The sequence below is a fragment of the Hippopotamus amphibius genome, chromosome 1, assembly GCF_030028045.1.
Source record: "Hippopotamus amphibius kiboko isolate mHipAmp2 chromosome 1, mHipAmp2.hap2, whole genome shotgun sequence".
Taxonomy (NCBI): Eukaryota; Metazoa; Chordata; class Mammalia; order Artiodactyla; family Hippopotamidae; genus Hippopotamus; species Hippopotamus amphibius.
In genome coordinates this window covers 28,511,928-28,532,885 of record NC_080186.1, presented here as the reverse complement: position 1 = coordinate 28,532,885, position 20,958 = coordinate 28,511,928, and the positions used below count along the sequence as shown (strand labels likewise).

General features: G+C 44.3%; 2 protein-coding genes across 8 annotated transcripts in view; both read right to left on the bottom strand.

Moving 5' to 3' along the window:
* Window positions 1–2,199, bottom strand: part of AGO3 (argonaute RISC catalytic component 3) — a 119,610-nt gene extending 117,411 nt beyond the window's left edge. For all 3 annotated transcript variants that reach the window (XM_057705138.1, XM_057705158.1, XM_057705167.1), the window contains exon 1: window positions 1,866–2,199. In XM_057705138.1, the coding sequence (XP_057561121.1) occupies window positions 1,866–1,884 (19 nt within the window). In that variant the 5' untranslated portion in view covers window positions 1,885–2,199. The remainder of the gene's footprint in view (window positions 1–1,865) is intronic.
* Window positions 2,200–2,869: 670 nt separating this feature from the next.
* Window positions 2,870–20,958, bottom strand: part of AGO1 (argonaute RISC component 1) — a 39,872-nt gene continuing 21,783 nt past the window's right edge. For 3 of the 5 annotated variants that reach the window (XM_057705104.1, XM_057705112.1, XM_057705123.1), the window contains 7 exons: window positions 18,470–18,629; window positions 18,193–18,283; window positions 16,866–17,060; window positions 14,572–14,706; window positions 13,852–13,953; window positions 13,340–13,539; window positions 12,154–13,098 (listed from right to left, as the gene is read on the bottom strand). In XM_057705104.1, the coding sequence (XP_057561087.1) occupies window positions 12,990–13,098; window positions 13,340–13,539; window positions 13,852–13,953; window positions 14,572–14,706; window positions 16,866–17,060; window positions 18,193–18,283; window positions 18,470–18,629 (992 nt within the window). In that variant the 3' untranslated portion in view covers window positions 12,154–12,989. Of the gene's footprint in view, window positions 13,099–13,339; window positions 13,540–13,851; window positions 13,954–14,571; window positions 14,707–16,865; window positions 17,061–18,192; window positions 18,284–18,469; window positions 18,630–20,958 lie in introns of all 5 variants that reach the window. The other 2 variants (XM_057705089.1, XM_057705098.1) reach the window with 2 other exon arrangements.

The window sequence follows — 20,958 nt, the reverse complement described above, 5'->3', positions numbered from 1 at the left end:
AATTACACGTCTCAGGAAGAATGAAAACTTTGTTTTTGATGATGACAATCTTAAGCCAAATTATACTTTATCTTCATTATTAAATTACAGTCATGTATAAACATGTATAAACTGCACTGAAGAATAAACTTTGTGTTTCAAGATGCCCAAGCATATGGTTGATAAATCTAACTATTCCTCTGCAGATGTCCGGTTAAATGGGTATATATTTCAGCAATGGGCCATGCAAAAAACAAGAGGTAAAACTTATCTATAGCTCAAGAATTCATAGGAGCATTTACTGAATGGCGAGTTGGACCTGTTGGCTAGGTGGTTTGACTTCAGAAGTATTTTCCAAGATGTTGTCCATATATCTGGGAGTAATTTCATAAGAAAAACCCAAAGAAGAAAAAGAAAAGAACCTTAAAAATTTTTTGGAAATATCTTTAAAATTTCAGGATAATTAGTTAAGTGTTTAACTTTCATGTTTGTTTTCCAGGCTTAACAACAGAACAGTTATGTAAAAATCACGTATAGTTCCCAAATCATCACATTCCCTAAATAGTGTATTAGAAAAATGAAAAACAAAGGCAAGACAGTTTTGGAAATATACGAAAAAATGCTAAAAACACGAGAGTCTGAAACTCTTCACGATCTAGACAAATCGTTCCCTTCTTAAAGAAACATGAAAAGGCAAAAAAAGAAAAAAGGAGCATGCAAAAGAGAAACAGCAGAAATTGATTAGAGAAAATTCCATGTAATAAAACTTCTAATAAACCCTTTTCCCCAGTCCACCTCTACAATTTCGAAGTGCTTTTTGCATCTACTTGACAATTACATCCCTTATCATAGTCAACAAAATCTTTATTATTATTATGTCACTGGTTTCTTTCACATAAGTTTTTCTTATCTCATATTTAGGTGCCTCCCGAATTGGCAAAATGAGATGTGAAATTCAAGGACTTGTGGTACTATTAGTAAGAAGACACCCACGCTTAATATTTTCAAAATTAATTTACAAAACTGACTGGCTGGATAAAGTATATTTCCAAATTTAACATACCAAACATCATCATTTGGAAAGCAAACCGTTATGTAACACCTACTTTATGTCCTTCAAATAATTACAGACTGTAAAAAGTGCTTTTTCTTTTTTAAGACAAGTACTGCCCATGTTGCAATTTTTTCTCAAGACTGTCATTTTCTCCTAAGGAGAAAAACGGTTTTCTTCAATTCCAAATTTCCAAGAATATGACAGCCGATTCTCTAGGGAATAGAGAATGAAACAATAGGTATAGTCAGCAATGTTAAGGTCTACCTCCTCACATAAGCAGTGATCCAGGCTGATGTGACATTTCCAAGACCCTAAGGAACTATCACATATACCATGCTGCCACAAACATCAGGAGAGAACTCGGGGATGGAAGAAATACCATCTTGCATTTGACACTGTACTAATATCTATTTCACACTTAAGTCTCATCTGTTACCTTAATGTATCTTCACAACTACCTTAAGAGATACATAAGGAAGAAGGCTGGCCACTCCTGCCTCTACGGGATACGCTACCCGGTTAAAGGACACACACCCCGTTATATCTTCAACTGGAATAACAAAAACGATGGCAAATCCTTCTAGACTCGGGGTGTGGGGGGAGTAATATCGCCTAGGGAACCCCAAACTTCAATCCTTTGAGCAGTGTCCCCTCCCCGCAGTGTCGCCTACTCCGTGGCCCCGGGGAACTGCGGCGGGGCTGCGGGGAGGCGGAGGAGGGGACGGGCACGGGGCGGACGGCGCTCACCTCGCGCACCTGGGCCGGGGCGCAGGGAGCGACGATGCTCCGGGGATACCCCGAACGAACGCACCGGCAACTCTGACTCACTCACCTGCGGAGCCGATTTCCATTCATGGAGCTGGGGGGAGTGCTTCGAGCGAGAAGGGCGCCCGCCACTGAGGGCAAGGAGGCGGCGCAGCGGGCGACGCGGCGCGACAGGAACCCTCACTCGGCCCCAAGGCGGGGTGGTGACGGTTTCTCCTCAGCAACCGCGCTCCGAAAGCTCTCTTCAGGAGGAGCGGCCGTCGGGAGGCAGCACGCGACTAGGAGAGAGGAAGAAGCGTGAGGCGAGAAGAGAAGGGCTCGGTGCGGAACTTGCGTCGCCCCCGGCCGCCGACGCTTCCACTGCCTCTCCACGACTGCGGCGCCGCCGCCGACCTCCCCGGGGGCCGCCCCCGGAAGCCCGCTGGCGTCAGTTCCGCTGCCCGGGCCCTCGCCCGACGTCCAAGCCTCGCCTCTCCGCCCCAACCATGCGGGCGCGACGTCGGTGCGGGCGCGGCCGGCGCGGAGAACGCACGGGAGGCGTCGCGGAGCCGGCGCCGAGCCTGGGCGGAGCTTGGGGCGAGCGCGACGGGGTGCGGCCGGGGACAGCGAGCGGGGCGGGGCCGGCCCTCCCGCGGTCCTCCGCCGGGCTGTGCCGGCCGCAGACAACCCCGAGGGGCTGGCCTCCTCCGGCCGCCTTGGTGCGGGGCCGTGCCTGCCCGCGACGAGGTCGCGGAGGGCGGCTCAGCTAACCCGGACAGGAGCCTCCCGGAGCGTGGCTGGTCTGAGGCGCAGGACCAAGACCTGCAGCTGTGAGGGCCCCGGCCTATCTTGTCTTGGGGAGAGGCCCCCTTCTCCTCGAGGCCCTCCCGCCACGCCCAGTTGGGACCGCCCCACGCGCCTCCTCCTCTGCAGGGGTCAAGTGACCACCACCACAGTTGATCACTCCAAGCCTGCAGGGTTGCTTTGACCTTTTTTTGGGGGGAGGGGTGGGGGGGTGGGGGTGGTAAATGTACGCTATAACTTGGAAAAATATTAAGAAACACATCTTGACACAAACATCAGTTCGAATAATTTCCGAGTTAAAAACTCTTTAATAATGCCTGGTCACACTAAGACCCAAACTCCATTGCGGGGCCAAGCTGTAGGCATAACGAGGCCCCTGCCTTTCCCCTCAAGCGAGACTCTTCCTCACCATTATGCTACAGATAGAATGGTCGGCTTCCCCCAACGGGCAAAGCGCTTCTCTATTAGAGTTGCAGCCTCTCTGCTTCTGGCTCCCTTGGCCAGGAGCCTTCTCCTTCCTCTTCACCCTCACCTCTTCCCCTCTGCCCCCAATCGCTCTTCATACCTCAACTTAAGACATTTCAGATGCCTTTCCTGGACCTCCGCTCTATGGTGAGGCACTCTGGTATACTGTTACAGTATTTCCTTAATAATCCCTCTCCCAATCTGCAATTTTTATTTACTAGTTTATTGTGTGCCCCCCCACACTAGAATGTAAGCTTTATAAGGTTATTAGGATCAGCACTTTAATATTTGTTGCCTTAAAGAATGTGATACTATTTTATTCAGGTTGAGGAATGATTCGTGATTTTTCCCCTTGTCCCTAAGTATCAGTAATCTTTACACTTTTTATAAGCAAAATACATTCCTTTTTTAAAGCTTGCGACCAAGAGGAAAAGGAAAAAAAGGATCCTATCTTTAGTTCCCCCCAGTCACTGTGAGACTTTGAATCAGTCACTTGAACCTCTGGGCTTCAGTTTCCTCACAGTTGTTGTGAAGTTAGGGAATGTACATAAAGCACCAAGAAAATCCTCCCTAAATGTTAGCGAGGGTATTTACTATAGTTACCATAATAAAGCGCTTATTAGATGCACCTGCCATCGAGTAAACTTAATAAATGGATAGGATCCGACTCCAATTCTGACGCACATGACTCCAATTCTGCCACCCTTTTACTGAAAATGCCCTCCCCAATTTTAAAATATCAAATGTCACTAGATGAAACACTGTATCTTAAAAGTTATTTTCAATCTTCCACTATACACAATCCAAAAATCGTTAGCAGCATTTAACAGGGGTAAATACCAACTCTTTTGCAAGTCTTTCACACCCTCAACCCCCTCAACTGGTTCCCTAAATGACTGCTGGCTTCTTGTTAACATGGGTTTAACAAGATTTAGACCTAATTCAGTCCAACGTAATAAATGTCAATGATGCCTTCCCATCTACCTCTGCTATCCAGGGACCCCACCTGTGAGCCCATATGAAAGGCTCATGAATTGTAGTATCAGGAAGTAGGAAGGGAAAAAAGTTCGAATGATTCTGCCAAAAGCCAAGCTGTATGAGGCTCTCCCCTGACCACATGCACATCCTAGTTTTGGATAACCTCATTCCCAAATGAGTCTGCTCTTAAGAGCACAGTGCAGGATCTTTGTGTATCTTAACTGTCTTAGCACCAGTGCCTGGAACAGTGCCAGTGCCTGGTACATAACAGCATCCCATAAATATCTGTGGGGCAGGTGGATGGATAAATAAGTAAGTGCGCTTCAAGAATAGCAACTCTGCCCTCATCCCTTGTGGTACTGGTTGCTTGCAGAAAGGAGAACTATAAAATAATACAGAAATCTTGGGGGCAAAGAAATCAGTACCCTCTGAAAGTTGCATTCCTATGCTTCCTGTGCTAGAAAAACATCACTGGATGAGGAAAGGAACTGGACAGAATCCTTTCCTCTTGCATGGGCTGAAGTTAGCCAACCTGACACTTGAAATCTCTTCTCCTAGACAAGCAATTTTTACAAAGCAGAAAGTAAGCTACTTTGTACTGCAGGAGAACACAATATAAAACATAATGGCTTTAGTCAGAGCTGACACTGAAGGCCCTTTGCTACTATCTGTGATTCTAGGAAAAGTCACTCTCTCTCTGAACATCACATTCCTCAGCTGTGAAAACCAGAGTACCTACATAGAGCAGACACTGCTGGATGCCTATCCCTTCTTGCCTAGCAAACATGACTTGTCTTTCTAATCCACATGACTCATATGATAACTTGTAATTAATCTAAGTCACTCATAATGGATGATCTCATTTGCTTTGCCAATGACATAACAGTGGGAAGATGACCCACTTCTAACAAATGAGACATTAGGCCAGATCTGCTGGGGCTTCCAGGGATTTCCTTTCTTTATAATGAAACAATGGGAAAAATTAGTCCCTCTTCTGCTAGACTTTGTTCTGTCAGCTGTTCCTTCCTGGAATTATAGTAGCCATCTTGGGATCCTGAGGTGAACTAGCATGAGGATAAAACAACACAAAGGATAGCAGAGCAAAAAAAACTGCAAGAATATGCTATAATGGTATTATCATTGAGCCACTGCATTAACCAACCTTGCAGCCATATGAAATCAGGACTTGTCATGTGATGGTTTCCTTACTTAAGCCAATTTAATCGGGTTTTGTTATATGCAATTGAAGGTAACTGATAAACTACTTTACATGAATGCTGTGAAGACGCAACCAAATTATAACAGATACTGTACAAAACACCCAGCCAAATACTTCAAAGTACCCAAAGTTCCTATTCCTATTTCAGTTGACTTCCATTAACAACCCAAAAACCTAGCTGGGAGCTCCCACTGCCCCTTTTACAAGGAAAGTTCCTTGCCTTCATAAGGTGGGGAAGGTCCCTACAAATGTTCCTCAAAATTTCTTTGCCCCAGAAAGACATTGCCAAAAGGATAGTGGTGAAGCCGCTGCAGTCCAGGATAAGAGGACAGTGCGTTTCTGCAGGGTAAGCCACGGTGGCCTAAAAAAATCTTGATATGGTATCCTGGGAAGGTAGCTGTGGTACTCAAATGGAGAGCTTCTAAGTACCTCACGCCCAGCAAGTCCACTTTTCCAGCTCCTCAACATTACTGCTTTAAAAAGAGTGCTTCTGTCATGCTCTGTGCACCTTCTAAGCCTACCAAGTTTCCTTACTTATAGCCAATGAAATAAATATCTTGAAAGCTAGAAACAAAAATGGAGAGCTAATTTTCCAATTCAATGCTACTTTGCATTCAAGCAGTACAGAAAGTAGTCTGAGGATGGCCCAGGCTCAGAACTCGAAAATATTCTTCATTTTGCACTATAACCCTTTCCTTTAGCCGCCAAACCCTAAGTGCCATGGGATTCTGGGGTCTGTTAAGCCAGGTGATACCCAACAAATACACAGCCTCATTCTACCCTAAAGGCACTTGACAGACAAGAATGTGCTACAGTATATGGTGCCAGCTGACAGGGCAGAAGGAAGGCTGCTCAACCAAGCCTGGAAAGGGATATCCAGGGGTGCTTGGACAAACCTTAAATCAAACCTCAAGCTTTAGGACCAGACAAATTAGGCCTTGGGCTCCCAACATCTTTTTCTCTTCAGTAGCAACCAAGAGCCAGATCCTGAAATCTTTTTAACATCAATCATTTATAGCAATGAAATTTATGGCCAAAATGTGGCATAATGATTATCTTCCCATTCACTCTACTAAACACTTTCTGCTTCATTATTGGTCAAACATTTAAGTCTTGTTTCAACTGGGAAAAATCTCCTCCGTGTTCCAATTTGCTCTTCAAGTCCAACCAATCTCACTACTACTTGCTGTTGAAAAGGAGCATGGGTCTGGCTGGCTTGCTTCCAAGGGAATCTGGCAGGGGCAGCCACAGTCAGCACCACAATTTGAAGTCCACAACACTTGGCCTCCAGAGGAATACTAGGCCCACTTTTGTGCATACTAGCTGCCACTGGATCCTGTGCCAGAATCCTTCGCCAGAATCCTTCTCTGTGCCATCTTCCCCCAATACACAGAAATAACAATGCTCTAGGAGTACTGGGGAGGAATGCTGAACTTACAAGCCTGACAACTGCACCAACAGTTTAAGGTACAAAATCATAGAACCCCGAACCTGGGGTGAGAGTGAGAAAAGGTGATGATAATCTGGTTAAATTTCTGCTTACCTGAAGATTCAGGAATGCTGAGTCCATCCTGCAGACTCAACATCACTTCTTAATTTTCCCCTCTGTACTCATGAACCACAGATTTCTAGCTCATTTCAATTCTACTCACAAATACTAACCCCCTGATACACGCTATGGCTCTGAGATGAGGAAAATGAATAGAATGTAGTTTCTGCTCCTAGGAGTTCACAGGCTCTGGGGAAAACAAGTCATGAGAGTAAACAGAGCTAGCTGCTAAGTGCTACTGAGTGCACTGGAACACCATCTATGACACTAGCTAGGAACAAAATTGGGTTTGTTTATTGTATTCTTTTACAAGCATCTCCTGAGGATAGGAGGAAGCTGGAGGTGGAGGTGGTGGTGGCAGTTGTGGTGAACAACTTGGAAGTCCCAGTCTTAGCCTGCTTTAAGTTAGATTTTCCAATGTTCATTTTCAAGAAATACTAGAGAATGGCCATATACTTACGAGATCCTAGAGAAGATGGGGTGGAGGATAGTAAACTAAATAGAAAAAAATAACCCCCACCCCACCCCCTGCAGTGGTTTTCATGCTGTTAATCATGTCTTTCTTAAATCCTATTCCACTCTCTTGACTATTCTCCCATTTCATTATATCAGTCAAAAACATACAAGGTATCTATGAGTGATCTGATAGTCATCTTAGGTTCTACTTCATCTCATCTTTTGTTTCCTAGAGTTGTACACTAGATTTTCTTGTTCTACTCTTTTTCTAAGCCATCTTGTTCATTCCTATGGCTTTAACTACCATCTATACGATTATGAGTCCCATTCTATAACTGCAGTTTTGTAGTCTTCCCTGAGCATCAAAACATAAATGGAACCTTAACCTTGTTACCCCATGGGGACCTCAAAACTCAGTCTATACAAGGCTAATTGTCTTTCTTCACAAAATTCACCACCTTCCTTCTATAGTCTCCCTTTCCTCCCAGTGTTGGCTAGAGGAATGTCCCAATACACTCACTTGCTCAAGCAGAGTGAGCATTAGCCTCTACTCCTCTCTTCTTGTTCCATCATCCATTGAATCCTGTTAGTTCTATCTCCTGAGTGTCTCTCCAAGCTGCTCCTTCCTTTCTATCTTCATTGCTATAGCCTTATAGCCTTGGTCCAGTCCTCATAACCTCTCTAAATGGCACCAGAGAACCATTTGGCTATTCATATCCCCCACCAAACTTTTTAAGTTCCTTAAGGAGAGAAACACTGTTTTCCTCATTTTTGAATTGTGCCTGCCTTCTCCCCCACAATACTGTTAGACACAGTGCTTTGCATGTTTGTTGAATGAAGAATAAATGGAGGCCCTGTGAAATGATTACATATAATCTACAGTTTCAACACCCTGGAATTTGTTTTACCCACTTTACTCCTTTAGAAAGTGATGGTTCTGCTCTTCTAACAATCTATTATTCTAATGTAAAATCTATCAGAGATTATAATTAATCCCAACAGTCTGCTTTGCTAAGAAAAAAAAAGAGAGAGAGAGAGACCGCACTTTAGAAATAGAAGCCACTGTTGTCTTTATAAAACACAGAATTGTGCTGCTGCTGTTGCTTGCTTCAGAAGAAACTGTACATTACAGCTGCTGGGATAATTTTACAATGGACTGAACAAGGTACAGCTCAAAGCAGGACACAAACACAAGTCTCAAAGGGAAACAAATGCAAACAAGTACACAGCTGTGGGGCTCCAGGGACATATCCCCATCCATGCTGGACTTGAGAGGGATAAAAAGTTTAAAACCTAAAGTGAAACCCAGAGTAGTCACACATGCCCACCAGATGGCTGCTAAATGCAACATCACACACCAATCAGGCTGGACTGTGTGCACAGGAAAGTCATTTCTTTTTTCCTTATTGCTACTACACCAGGGGAGTCAGTGCATTCGACACACTGTCTTTACTTGCACAGTCCTTGGAGGATTTCCTATTTTCCTTTTTAAAGAAGGAAATCTGCCTTCCCCACCTTATTCTGTTTTTGTTTTTGTTTTGCTTTGTTTCTTTTGCTTTGAGCCCATTCCCTCCACTACCTTTCTTGGGCTCCCAAACAGCAGCCAGAGGTTCTAAGTCAGTAGGAGTAGAGTAAGGGGAGAGCACCAACCTAGCCTCTCTCCCTGTCCAGGGAGAAGGCAAGTCCTAATAAATGGGTGAAAAGAGAAAACCAGAGAATCCCTTCTCCCCAAACTTCTTAGAAGGCCAAAGAGGAAAGAGTGCCCTGCATAACCCTGCCATGATCAGACTTTAAGAAGGAAGGCATCCCAGCTACCATCCTGGATTGGCCGAGGCCCAGCAAATATAAATAAAAATAACTTCCCCAGATGTAGTTTCCAAAACTGCATTTTAGTTAGAGATGTCCTTCTACCCTGAAGGGGAAGGAACTTTCATCTTTCTTTGTTAAACATGATGCCAGGTCTAAAACACTGTCCCACCAGCCTTGCAGATATCCCATGGGCCAGCTAAGAAGTCACAGTGTCCCCTTGGCTGCCCATCCTAGTCTCATTTACAGAATTCTGGACAAGGAAAAGAAAACTATCCTAGAACATCATTGCTTAGCCAAAGAGCACACTGCAGTGGAGCTACTGAGTAGGTGGGAATAAGGAGCTTTTTAGGGAGGTTTCACACTTTTAGGTACCTTCTTCTTCAGCATTAATCTAAGCCCAAGTTCCCAGCAACAAGAGCCTCAGGCTTACCCCCAGAGGCCAGCAGTAGCACCTCAACCCCAATGGGTTAGGCTAGACTGGAAAAGTGATCAATGAGCAGTGCTCTGCTTTCCCACATTTTAGCCAAATTCTCTCCATTCTCTTTCCATCCCTCTCTTCTTCCCCCATGTCTATCCCCTAACCCTTCAACCCTGGATACGCAAGTAGGTCAATCCCAGGACATCCTCAGAAAAGGGAGGCCCCAGGTAGAGAGAAATGAAACCAGATCTAGAAAAAGCAACGAGAGAAACCAACTCCAAAGAGTGGACAGGTATGGAAGTTGCCAGAAACCCCCCTGATTTTATGCCCTCACATAAGTCTGAGGGCAGTGCAGCCCAGGGGGGACATCACTGGGCTTGGGAAGCAGACTCTTGGTCTTCTGCAGCCAAGGAGCTAAGCCTGGCCTTGCCAGCTAACAGTGGGATCACTGTAGCCATGCAGAGAATTCATCATCACACAGGCAGACAGGCAGGCAGGCCAGCAAGCAAGCTGAGTGAACAGGAAAAAATTAAATAAAAGGAGGCCACGAAAAGAGAGAAGAGGAAAAGGGAGGTAAAAGAGTGGACTAAAGGGAGCAGGAGACTTGTCCAAGAGGATGAGGCTGGGGTCCCCCCAGCGCTTCCTCAGAGCCTAAGTAAGAAGCACCACTTTAACCAAATCAAAGAAAGCCCAAGCTTGTTGCCAATACCACTTCTCAATCTGCATGCACCACCTTTCAAACAAGAATAATTCTCAAGGTCAAAGGTGTTTTTCAAGTTTCAAAGATAAAAAGAAAGAAAGAAAGAAAATCACAGCAAGATGTCATATTCTTGCCATTGCCCAAGCTGTTTCTTTTGCTTTTAGTTCTTAAATGGCATATACAATGCCAAAGGGCTAAAAAATGCATTTCAAGCCTCAGCTCAAAACCCAACTGGAGAGAGTGAGGCAAAGAGAGAAAAAAGAGAAAACACAAACTTGTTGCTGAGAGTAGGTGGCTACCACCAGCTCTCAATGGACATTTGCAAATGCTGGTGAATGACTGGACCCTCCAGGAATACTGCCCTGATCCCAGCCCCAAAACTCACCCAAGAAGAGAACACTCAGAGCCCACTGTCCCAAGAGAGCTCCCCTCCCCAAAGGGTGACTGAACACGAAGCAGACAGTATATGAAGGCGATGGACAGGGCAGATGGAGTGTTGGCATCACTCTCTTTAGGCACTTGTGTAGGGAATGTAGGCTCTCCAGTGAGCTGCCTCCTCCCAGAGCCCTCCATTCTGTTCTTCAGCTGGGCTGTGCCCATGGGGCACCCCATGCTGTAGCCAGTAGGAAAGAAGTAAAGGAAGAGTTACTCAACAGTCCTGATGCCTTCTCCATAATCAATGTTTGTGCTACGTCTTGTGAAGTTGCTGAACGAAGTAGCCAACCAGAACAACCTGGGATAGACTGTTTTGCATAGCAAATCTGGGTCTGTACAAGGGCTGCTGGGGAGGGGAAATGGTAGCTCTAACTGCATAGGCCCATATTCAGACCGGCCTTCCTCTGGCTGGCCTCCGAGCCTGAACTAGGTCTAAAGTGTCATGGCTTCATCACCAGATTGGGGCAAACCCAAGCCCAGGCTCCTCAAAAGGAGGAATTTCCACACTGAAGCTGCAACTCCTCAATCCAAGCAGTGGGACAGGAAAAAATGAACAGTCAAGGAAAGAGGAAGCCTTGCTTCAAGGTCAACAGGCCCAAAGCTAGAACCCCCTACTTTTCCAGTTCTGCAAGACAGCCAAACCAAATCTCCATCCAGGAAGACAGAATCAAAAAAAGCAAAACAAAACAAAAAAACACCCATGCCACCCACTCACATGCCCTAGTGGGAAATCAGGAAAATTCCATTTGTGTAAACAGAAGCAAAAAGGAGCAGCAAAATCCCCCAGCCTATCCACAAGACACACTGAAATCCGGGATAAGCCAAATGTCAGAGGATAGTCCAGAGGAAGGGAAGATGCACTTGCAGGAAAGAGTGCAGGGCAGTGCAGAAGAGGTGCCTGCAGCAAGAGAAAGATATTATCTGCACAGAAGAAGGGTGGAGCCTGAGCCCCTCCTTGGGGAGATAACCACCCCCTACAGAGCCAGGCCAAAGAACAAGTCAGGTACACAGTTCCTTCTGATGGCTCAATGTTTCTGGGATGTAAACTTGTTGGGCATGGGAGGGATTTCCAGATTTTGGCAATAGACTCAAGTTACGGTATAAAAATAACATTTAGTTTTTGCTTTTTTTTTTCCCCTTATTTTAGACCTAAGGATCGTTTGTTATAAGACACCCCAGTTAAAAAATATTGAAACATAAACAGACTTGACCATCAGGGAAAAAAAGAAGCCAAGAGTGAGAAATGCTATGAAAGTAACTTCAGACCCAGGCAGGTGGGGAAGAAGCAGGGACAGGAAGAAAGGAGACATAAGCGGAAAGGCCAGGGGCCAGTCATCTCAGCAGCTCCAAGACTTGTCATGTCTGAAAGTGCAAATGTCAATGGATTCTAACCATCTTGAGGTTGTGATCTTTTTAAAAGCTCAATGAATATGGAAGTTAATTCCTTCAAACGCAAAATAGCTGGCGCTCTGGCTAGAGGCTTGCTGGGTTAGGGGTATTTCATCCCCACCTACCTCCTCTCCCACCCCGACCCCGTCCCCCCCCCACCCCAAAAAAAAGGTACAAAAGGTTGCAGTTCTGCAGCATTACCGTTACAGGGAAGGCACTGGTTACCCACCAGCAGGCGGAAGGAAGACAGGGTCGTGTCACTTCAGAGCTAAGTGCCATAGTGCCTTAAGTCTTACTAGGGGCTGGATGTCTGTCAGGGAGAAGGTGTAAGGGGGGGTAGAAAAGGTGGAGAAAGAGGAATAAGGGAAAGGGGAGTGGCAGCTGGGGGAGGGGCAACCAAAACCATTAGCATTAAAAATCTTCCTACAAGCTGGATTCTCAACCCATTAAAACATCTAGTATCCTAAAATATTGATCTGCATCTGGTTTCGTTTTTCTTCTTAAACAAATCTAGACCTTTTCTGATTAAGGCTCCTAAAAAATCCTTCCCTCCTCCCACCCAGTTTCTCAAGCCCCTCACTTTCCCATCTAAAGTATCAAACGCAAACCTACCAGCTTTTGTCTGCAGGGCTGCAGAGCCGACCTTACCACGCTGTCAGGCATGAGTCTTTAGCACTGTGAGTCACATGAGACACCTGTGTGTATGGTGGGCACCGGGGCTGCCTCTCTTGGTCCAGTGGGGTCAGGGCCAGATGTGACAGATGGGGTGAGGAGTGGAGGGCATGAGGTGAATATCAGAGATTTCTGGCTGGTGGTCTGGCTTACTGGCCCTGTTCCCCACCCTTTCGCCCCCTTTGTAGAAGGAAACAAGGCCTTCTGCATTCCTCCCTACCCCACCTCCCTCCTCCCTGCTTCCTCTGGATTTGGGCGGCACAGCTCTTGGGGCTTGGAAAGCTTTCTTCTATCCAGTGAGGTAACAGCGTTCTGCCTTCAAGCGAAGTACATGGTGCGCAGAGTATCCTGGTGAACCTGCACGGCTTTGGCCAGGGCCTGGGGGTCCCGCCCATTGCTCTGACCCGATATGTGGCTCCCCTCTCCACTGAAACGGAAAAATGAAAGAAGTCCATCCTGGTGAACTGAGCTGCTACTAATCCCTTCCCCCACCCCTAGGGTGCCAATTCCCATACCAATTTAAGAGAAAACCCCAACCCAGATTTGGGCTGATGAGCCCAAGGACATAAAATTGGACAATACTCATTTCCTACTACCCAAGGAAAGTTGAGAGGGTCTGGTACCAGAGGCTGAAGCAAAAAGGAAGCCAGCCTGATCCCAGGCCTCACCTGTCATGCTCCTTGTCCACTAGGTGGTATCGTGCCCGGAAAGCCACCAAGCGGGCATAGTAGGCAGGTGCTGGAATTGAGACGGAGCGTGTGCATCGTACATAAGTGTGGCACAGCTGGTACGTCAAGATCTGGAGCTCATCCGCTGTGAAACGGTTGTCATCCCAAAGGACATAGTAATGGGATGGTCGGCTGGTGCCCTGGGAAGATAGGAAGGTGAGGGGCCCCAGGTTGGGCAGAGGGGATGGCTGATGATAAGGAAAAGGATCACTATTAAGAGTATGGCTGGGTTGGAAGACCCACCCATGAAAAGGCAGACACAAAGCCACCTAGGTCATAAAGCACCCATCTTATGGGCAACTTGCCTAAGATGTTCAAAGTGCAAAAAGGGCTTATTAAGAGAACAATCCTGATTTGAATGCCACTCAGTGATGAATGATATATTCTAGAGGCAGTGGGAATAATCAACTAATCTTTGACCCATTGGAAACCCCAGGACATAGCCCAGCTACCTGGATGCCTGCGTGGCTGCACAGATAGAAGTCAAACTCAAATGGGTGGGTGATGTTGGTGTCCACAGTGGTCCCAGCTGGGATGTTACCACTCTTCCCAATCTGTATAGAGACAAAGACAACCAAGATCCCAAGACCTGCCTGGCCCTGACTAGGGCCCCAATTCAATTCTAATCTGATTCCATCAGAATCCCAAGAGTAAAGTGGGAGTTGCTGTCCCCAGAGGGCACTGGGTACTGAAATAATAGGCTTCTAAAGTCACACAGACCTGTGTTTAAGTGCTGCTTTCACCATTTATTAGCTGTGTGATCTTAGCAAGTCATTTAACCTTTCTGAGGTTAAACTGGAGATAATAACAGTACCTACCTCACAGGGCTGCTGTGAGGAAGACGCCTTGTACAGTGTCTGGCACATAGGAGAAGCTCAATAAATGGAAGTTCCCTTTCCCTTCTCTGGGAGCTGGTCTATATGTGGGGTCTATAGGCCAGGGAGCTAGGAGGAGGGAGATGAAGTATAAGGGAAGGAGGGGAGAAGGGGGAGACAAAGGGCAGGGAGCAGTAGAGGAAGGACCACAAGAGCTAGGGGGAAGAAAGGGGCCAGGGAGGATGGATTGGCCAAGGGCTAAATCCCCAGATTTTATTTCAAGGGTTTCTTCCATATTAAGAGAAGGGAGACAAGATAAGGAGTATGTGTGGCTTCCTCAATCCCTCACACACTCACTCGCTCATTCTTGTCAGCACAAAAAAGGCGGGTGTGATGGCGTTTCTGCACCACAATATAAGTGATCCCGGGCTGGTAGTCCTTTTCCAGTTTGATGCAGGCATCACGAATGGCCAGCAGCTCATAGTGGAGGATCTAGGCACAGGGTGAGGAGGGAGACAAAGAGACATACAGCTCCTCTTGAGTTCATACATCTTTCTGAACTAAGGGGTTGCCACTTGTAATACGACTTTTTGTTCAAGCTCCCTTTATAAGCTGACACCAAACCATTAGAGATGATAATCCCTTCCTACAAAATCAGCCTTACACAGGCATACCTCGGAGGGGGTTCAGTTCCAGATCACTACAATAAAGTGAGTCACATGAATTTTTTGGTTTCCCAGTGCATATAAAAGTTATATTTACACTATACTATAGTCTATTAAGTGTGCAGTAGCATTATCTCTAAAAAAAAAAGTACATACCTTAATTAAAAAATGTGTCATGGCTAAAACATGCTAACCATCACCTGAGCCTTCAGTGAGTGATAGTAGTAATATCAAAGATCACCGATCACAGATCACCATAACAAATATAATATAATGAAAAAGTCTGAAATATCACAAGAATTACCAAAATGTGACACAGAGACATGAAGTTTAGCAAATGCTGTTGGAAAAATGGTGCCAACAGACTTGCTGGACGCACGGTTGCCACAAACCTTCAATTTGTAAAAAATGCAGTATCTGTGAAGCACAATAAAGCGAAGTGCAATAAAACGAGGTATGCCTGCAGACAGTTCACCTGATATGTTCCTACAAAACCTAGCTGGAAGGCTTAGTATCAGCAGAGAGCACTCACCTGGTTCCTATGCATAACGAGACCTAACATCAAGACACAAAACCAAGGTTCACAGAGTAATCACAATGCCCAAAGTAAGGTTGATTTTAGGATCAGGAGGAAAATGGACATTCCCCGTAAGCTCTATGAGCAGACAGGGTTGGGACCACCACAGAACAGTAGACACATAGTTCAGGGATGGGTGTAGAGGGAGTAGATGAATTCAGTCCTATAAAAAAGCAGTATTATAAGAAAATGGACTAGCTAAAGAAGCCACAGGTGAAAAACCATAGGCAGTAGTTGTCTCGTGGCCTTGGATGTCAGGTATAGTGAACAAAAACTGTATGGTAGAAGTAAATAGAATTTAGAATCAATTAGAACTAGATTGAAATCCAAGCTTTATCTAATTTTATTACCTTGAACAAGTTACTTAACCCCTTTAAGTCTCATTTTATCCACATCTACTAAAGTTACTAATAAGATCAGCTTCACAAAACTGTTGTGAAGACTAAAACAATTAAGTAAAAGTATAAAAATCCTACTAGTGGCTTAACTGCTGACTGCTTTGTTTAAGCAGTTTGAATTTTAACCCCAGGCTAGGAAGTCACTAGACATCTCCGAACAGAGACCTGTTATGATAAACGTATCTGGTATTTTAGGAAACACTGTATGACTTGGAGGAAACTGAGCATAATGGTTAAGAGCATGAACTGGAATCTGACCAATTTGTTTAAATCCCAGCTCTACCACTTATTAGTTTGGGTGACACAGGAGAAATCACTTAACATTTTCAAGCCTCAGTTTCATCAAGTAGAATAATAATTATTTCATAGGGTTATTGTAAACATTAAATAGCACACATACAAACTGCTTAGCACAGTTTATGGCACATAAGAGGTACCCAATAACTGGCAGTTATATTACTATTTGTTAAATGACAGTCAGGGAGACCAGTTCAGTATACTAGTATAAACAACAGAATATGAAGGCTTAGCAGGCAGAAGAATAGGAGGAACATTGTGAAGGTCAACAGCAGTAATTCTCAAAGTATAGTCTCTAGATCAGCAGCATCACCCAAGAACCTTTCAGAACTACAAATTTTAGGGCCCCATCCTAGACTCACTGAAGCAGAAATTCTAATGGTAGAACTCTGCAAACTACTTTAATAAGCCCTTCAAAAGATTCTGATAGATGCTAAAGTTTGAGTACCACTGGTCTAAAAAATCAGTCTTCAACATGGACCAACTAGTAAATAGGTACTGAGGGTCTTTTACTACATGAAGAAAGGTCTATCAGTGATTATACTACCATCTCTCAGTTGTGATCTCTGCTTCCAAGACTATTCCATTTAGCAAACCTCCCTAAATAGAAGCACCTGCCAGTGCCAAAAGCTTAAAAAAGACAGCAGTACTCTCTGCTACCATTAGGCCCCTAGCCTCAATGTGAAGGTTTTCTTGACCTATTGTGGGCCCTACCTGAGGGAGCTGGCCTTCAGGAACCCCATCTCGGTAGAAGATGATGCGGGTAGGCTTGAAGCGGGTGGACTTGTAGAACTGGATGAGCAGCTCACGTACCATGTAGGATAAGTCTTCAATGATCTCCTGCCGTGGTCGCTGCACCCGCACAGTAGCACAGTAACGGCTGGGGTGGGCATCCATACTGCCTACCACCTGATAATCAAAGAGGCAGGATCAGCTCCCAGAACCTCCACCCTCCCAACACTGTTAGGTTCTGGGTTTAGGGAAAGGCCTCTTAGCAAAAAAAACTATGCAACTGAATGAGTAGGTTTTCTGGATTCAATAAGCCCTGGTTTCAATCTCTGTTCTATCACACATGTGGAAGTTACTTAACCCACCTGAACTTCTTGTTCCTCCTCTCAAATGCAGATAAGAACACCAGCTACTTGCAGTGCTGTTGTGGCACATATAAGTCAGCTTGCACAGGGCCTAACCCACAGTAGGTACTTGTTAAGTTTGATTTCCCTACCCCTTGCAGAGGGGCATGTGAAGGTTTGGCACTACTAACTCAAAGAGTGACCTCATCCAAAAACAAGTTTATCTTTTTTTCAATTCACATGCTAATCTACCCCAGGAACCATAGTGATAGTGTTTTTATGGGTGGTGAGAATAACATCATTTTCTAAGGGGACAGTGGCCAGAGCCTAGGATGGATGGCCACAAGGAAAATAAAGATAAGCATACTACAGGATTTCCCCACATTTACTGAGATAGGTCCAGTCTCCCTAGAGAAACATGGGGGTTAAAAGAGAAGTGGGAAAGAAGGCCTGGTCCCTTTAGCTAATTCAGAAGCCCTGGTCCCTTTAGCCAATTCAGAAGTCCCTATGAGACAGGGACTAGAGATGTCAGGAGAGGCATCAGAGAGCTACCCAATCTACTAGGTGGATCAGGAGTAGGGATGGGGAAGAGTAAAGGACAATCTTAGCAACTAAGTAACTCCCTTAAAAGGGATTTCAGAGGAGATATGGTTGTTCCCATATTCCAAAAATGGGCACACAGAGAGAGAGAGGGAAACTCGAACACAGAACAAAAGTGATGGAGACAGGGCCAAGTCTCTGGCCACAGCCTACACTCTCACTGCTCTCTCTCTCTGAAAAGAAGATACCATATGGAGTTAGTTTTATTAAGAAAACAAGGGAGTGGTTAATGGGGATTATCAGCTGAAATAAAAAGATCCTGAGACGACGGGTCAAGCACCAGAGCTGAGGGAAGGAAAGCATGTGTCGTCTTAGGGGCTCAGATCTAAGAAGAGAACCTTATGAGGAGGCTGGGAAGTATCACTCACTGCTGTGATAGAAGGTTTTTTCCCATCCCCTGCTGGGGGGTGTGTAACATCTGCTCCCAGGAATATCACTGGTTGTTGAAAGACAGCAGAGCTAAACAAGAAAGAGAAAACAAATGGTGAGGAGTTGGGTCTTCTCTTTTCTGGTACCATCTAGCACCTACTTTGGTCCTCTCTCCCTTGTGTGTCATTCACTCTGCCAGGACAGGGTCCTATCTTTTCATCAATCCCCAGTATGGTACCTTGCTTGACAAGGGCAAGTGGGCAATAGAGTTCATACCGCTGGTGTGGAACTAGGATGTTGTTAATGCCACCAAGTTTGACATTGATCTTCAGGCAAAGGTTGGACAGAGTCTGAGGCGAGGTCTTGACCACATTCTTCACTTGCACACACTGTGTAGCCATTCCCAAGAGTGTATCTCCAACACGTTTTACTTCAGCTATGAGCAGGGAGAGAACTGATTAGTGCATTCAACAAATATTTACTGAATGCCTACTAGATGCCAGGAAGTATATGAGGTGCTAGGGAACACAATGGTGACCAGAAAAACACAGGGTCCCTAATCTTATAGTGCTTACTATCTAGTGACTAATTTTAAAAATCATGAAAACTGTAACGATGATAAATGCTACACCAGAAAATTTCATAGAGCTATGAGAGCATATAACGTGGGGTAATAACCTAGCCAGGAAAAGATTCTTGAGTAAGTAATGACTGAACTGAAATCTAAAGGTAGAAAAGAACTTAGAAGGGAGAGAGAGTATAGGAGAGAGCATTCCAGGAAGAGAGAAGAGCATGCAAAAATGTACTCTGATAGAAGACAGCAACATACGTTTGAGAAACTGCAAGGCCAAAGCAACTGCAAAGGGGAGTAAAGGAACCATAGTGTGAGAGAAAGAATGTGGTCAATAGACCAATCTAGAGAAGAAATGAGGGTAGCTTAAGAAGGCAGTTGTCAAGATGGAGAGAAATGGATTCAAAAGACTATATATGAAACGGAAAATAATTTTTATGGATAACTTCTGAGTTTCTAGATTTCTGTAATAGAACAGAGAAATCATAAGTCCTCTTTGAGACATTCTGAGTATGAAGTGTTTTTTGGTCATCCCAGTGAGTATATCAATCAGCAACTGAGTATAGTAGTTGGAAGTTCAAGAGTAGTCTGAAATAGAGATGTAAACTTATGGGATATTTAGGTAAAGGTAGTAATTGAAGACATGATCTTGAGATCACCAAGGAAGAGAACAGAGTGAAAGGAGAAGAGGGCTTAGACCTGGAACTTGAGGAACTCACAATACTTGCAGAACAGGATGAAGATGACTCTGCAAAGGACAAGGATGAAGATGACTCTGCAAAGGACAAAAATCCAGAGAACTAGGAGGAAGATCAAGACAGTGTTATATGATGAATGCCAGGGAAGAAAGAGTGTTTCAAGAAGGAATAAGTACTCAGCCAAGTAAAATGCTGCTAAAAGAGGTAAAATAAGGACCAGAATTTTGTGATAGTGAGGCAAAAATTAATGTATAGAGGCAAAACCTGTTTTTGGTAATACAAAGTACCAACGAGGAGTTGTAGAATTGATGAATGGTATATGTTTTCAATTGAAGAGATTGAGAATGTTTTAAAAAGCTAAAGGGATCATTTCTACTTCCAAGAGATATAGTTAGAGGCAAACCAGTGTCTCTGCAGAAAACATTCAGAAAAGCCAAATACAATACAGAAATCATCCTTTTGTAGACAGCAGAAAGGTGCTAAACCAACAAGAACTAGAAGAGCTAACACTCCAGAAAGGGACAGAATCTCACAGAGGTTAGCCCTCTGCTGCAGCTGCTTTTGCCCTGGGTACATCTGCTGATTCTAGATGTGGGCAGGAGGCTGAGATTCTAGGCTTTGCACCAAAAGTGGAACCACTGCCAAGGGCCAGAGAAAGCAACACTTTCTGGCGAACACAGGCTACTTCTAAATGTGAAAGGTTAAAAAAAAACATTTAAAAGAAAACACAGACTAGTATCTTCATGACCTTGGGATTTCTTAAACAGGATTCAGAAAGTACTAGCCATAAAGCAAAAATATTGATAAATAGCACTACATTAAAATTTTAAATTTCTGTTTAACAAAAGAACCCATTAAGAAAGTAAAAAGGCAAGCCACAGATATCTGTAATACACATAAATATAAAATAAAGGAATTATAAAGAACATCTATAAATCAATAAGAAAAAAGTGGAAAAAGTGGTGATGGTACAAACCAACCGGTTTGCAAGGCGGAAACAGAGACACAGATGTAGAGAACAAACACATGGACACCAAGTGGGGAAAGTGGGGAGGGTTGGAGGGGGAATGAATTGGGAGATTGGGATACCAAATTGTACACTCTAAATATATGCAGTTTATTGTATGTTAACTGTATCTCAATAAAAGTTCTAAAAATAAATAAATAAAAATAAAAACCATTACTTAAAGAAAAAAAAGAAAAAGAAAAAGAAAAAAGTGCTGAAGCCAATAAAAAAAGGAAAAGACATGAGCAGGCATTTCTCAACAGAGGCTAGTGAAACAACCAACAGAAATATAAAAAGATACTCAACTTTATCAATCACCAGAGAAATCAAATTAAAAGCACAATGCAGTATCACTAAACACCTATAAGAACAGCTAAAATGAAAGTGACAATACCAAGCTTGGTAAGGATGTAAATAACTAGAATTCTCATTTGCTGCTGGTGGAAGTACACATTTGTACACTTAAAACCCCTCCTAGTTACCCCAACAG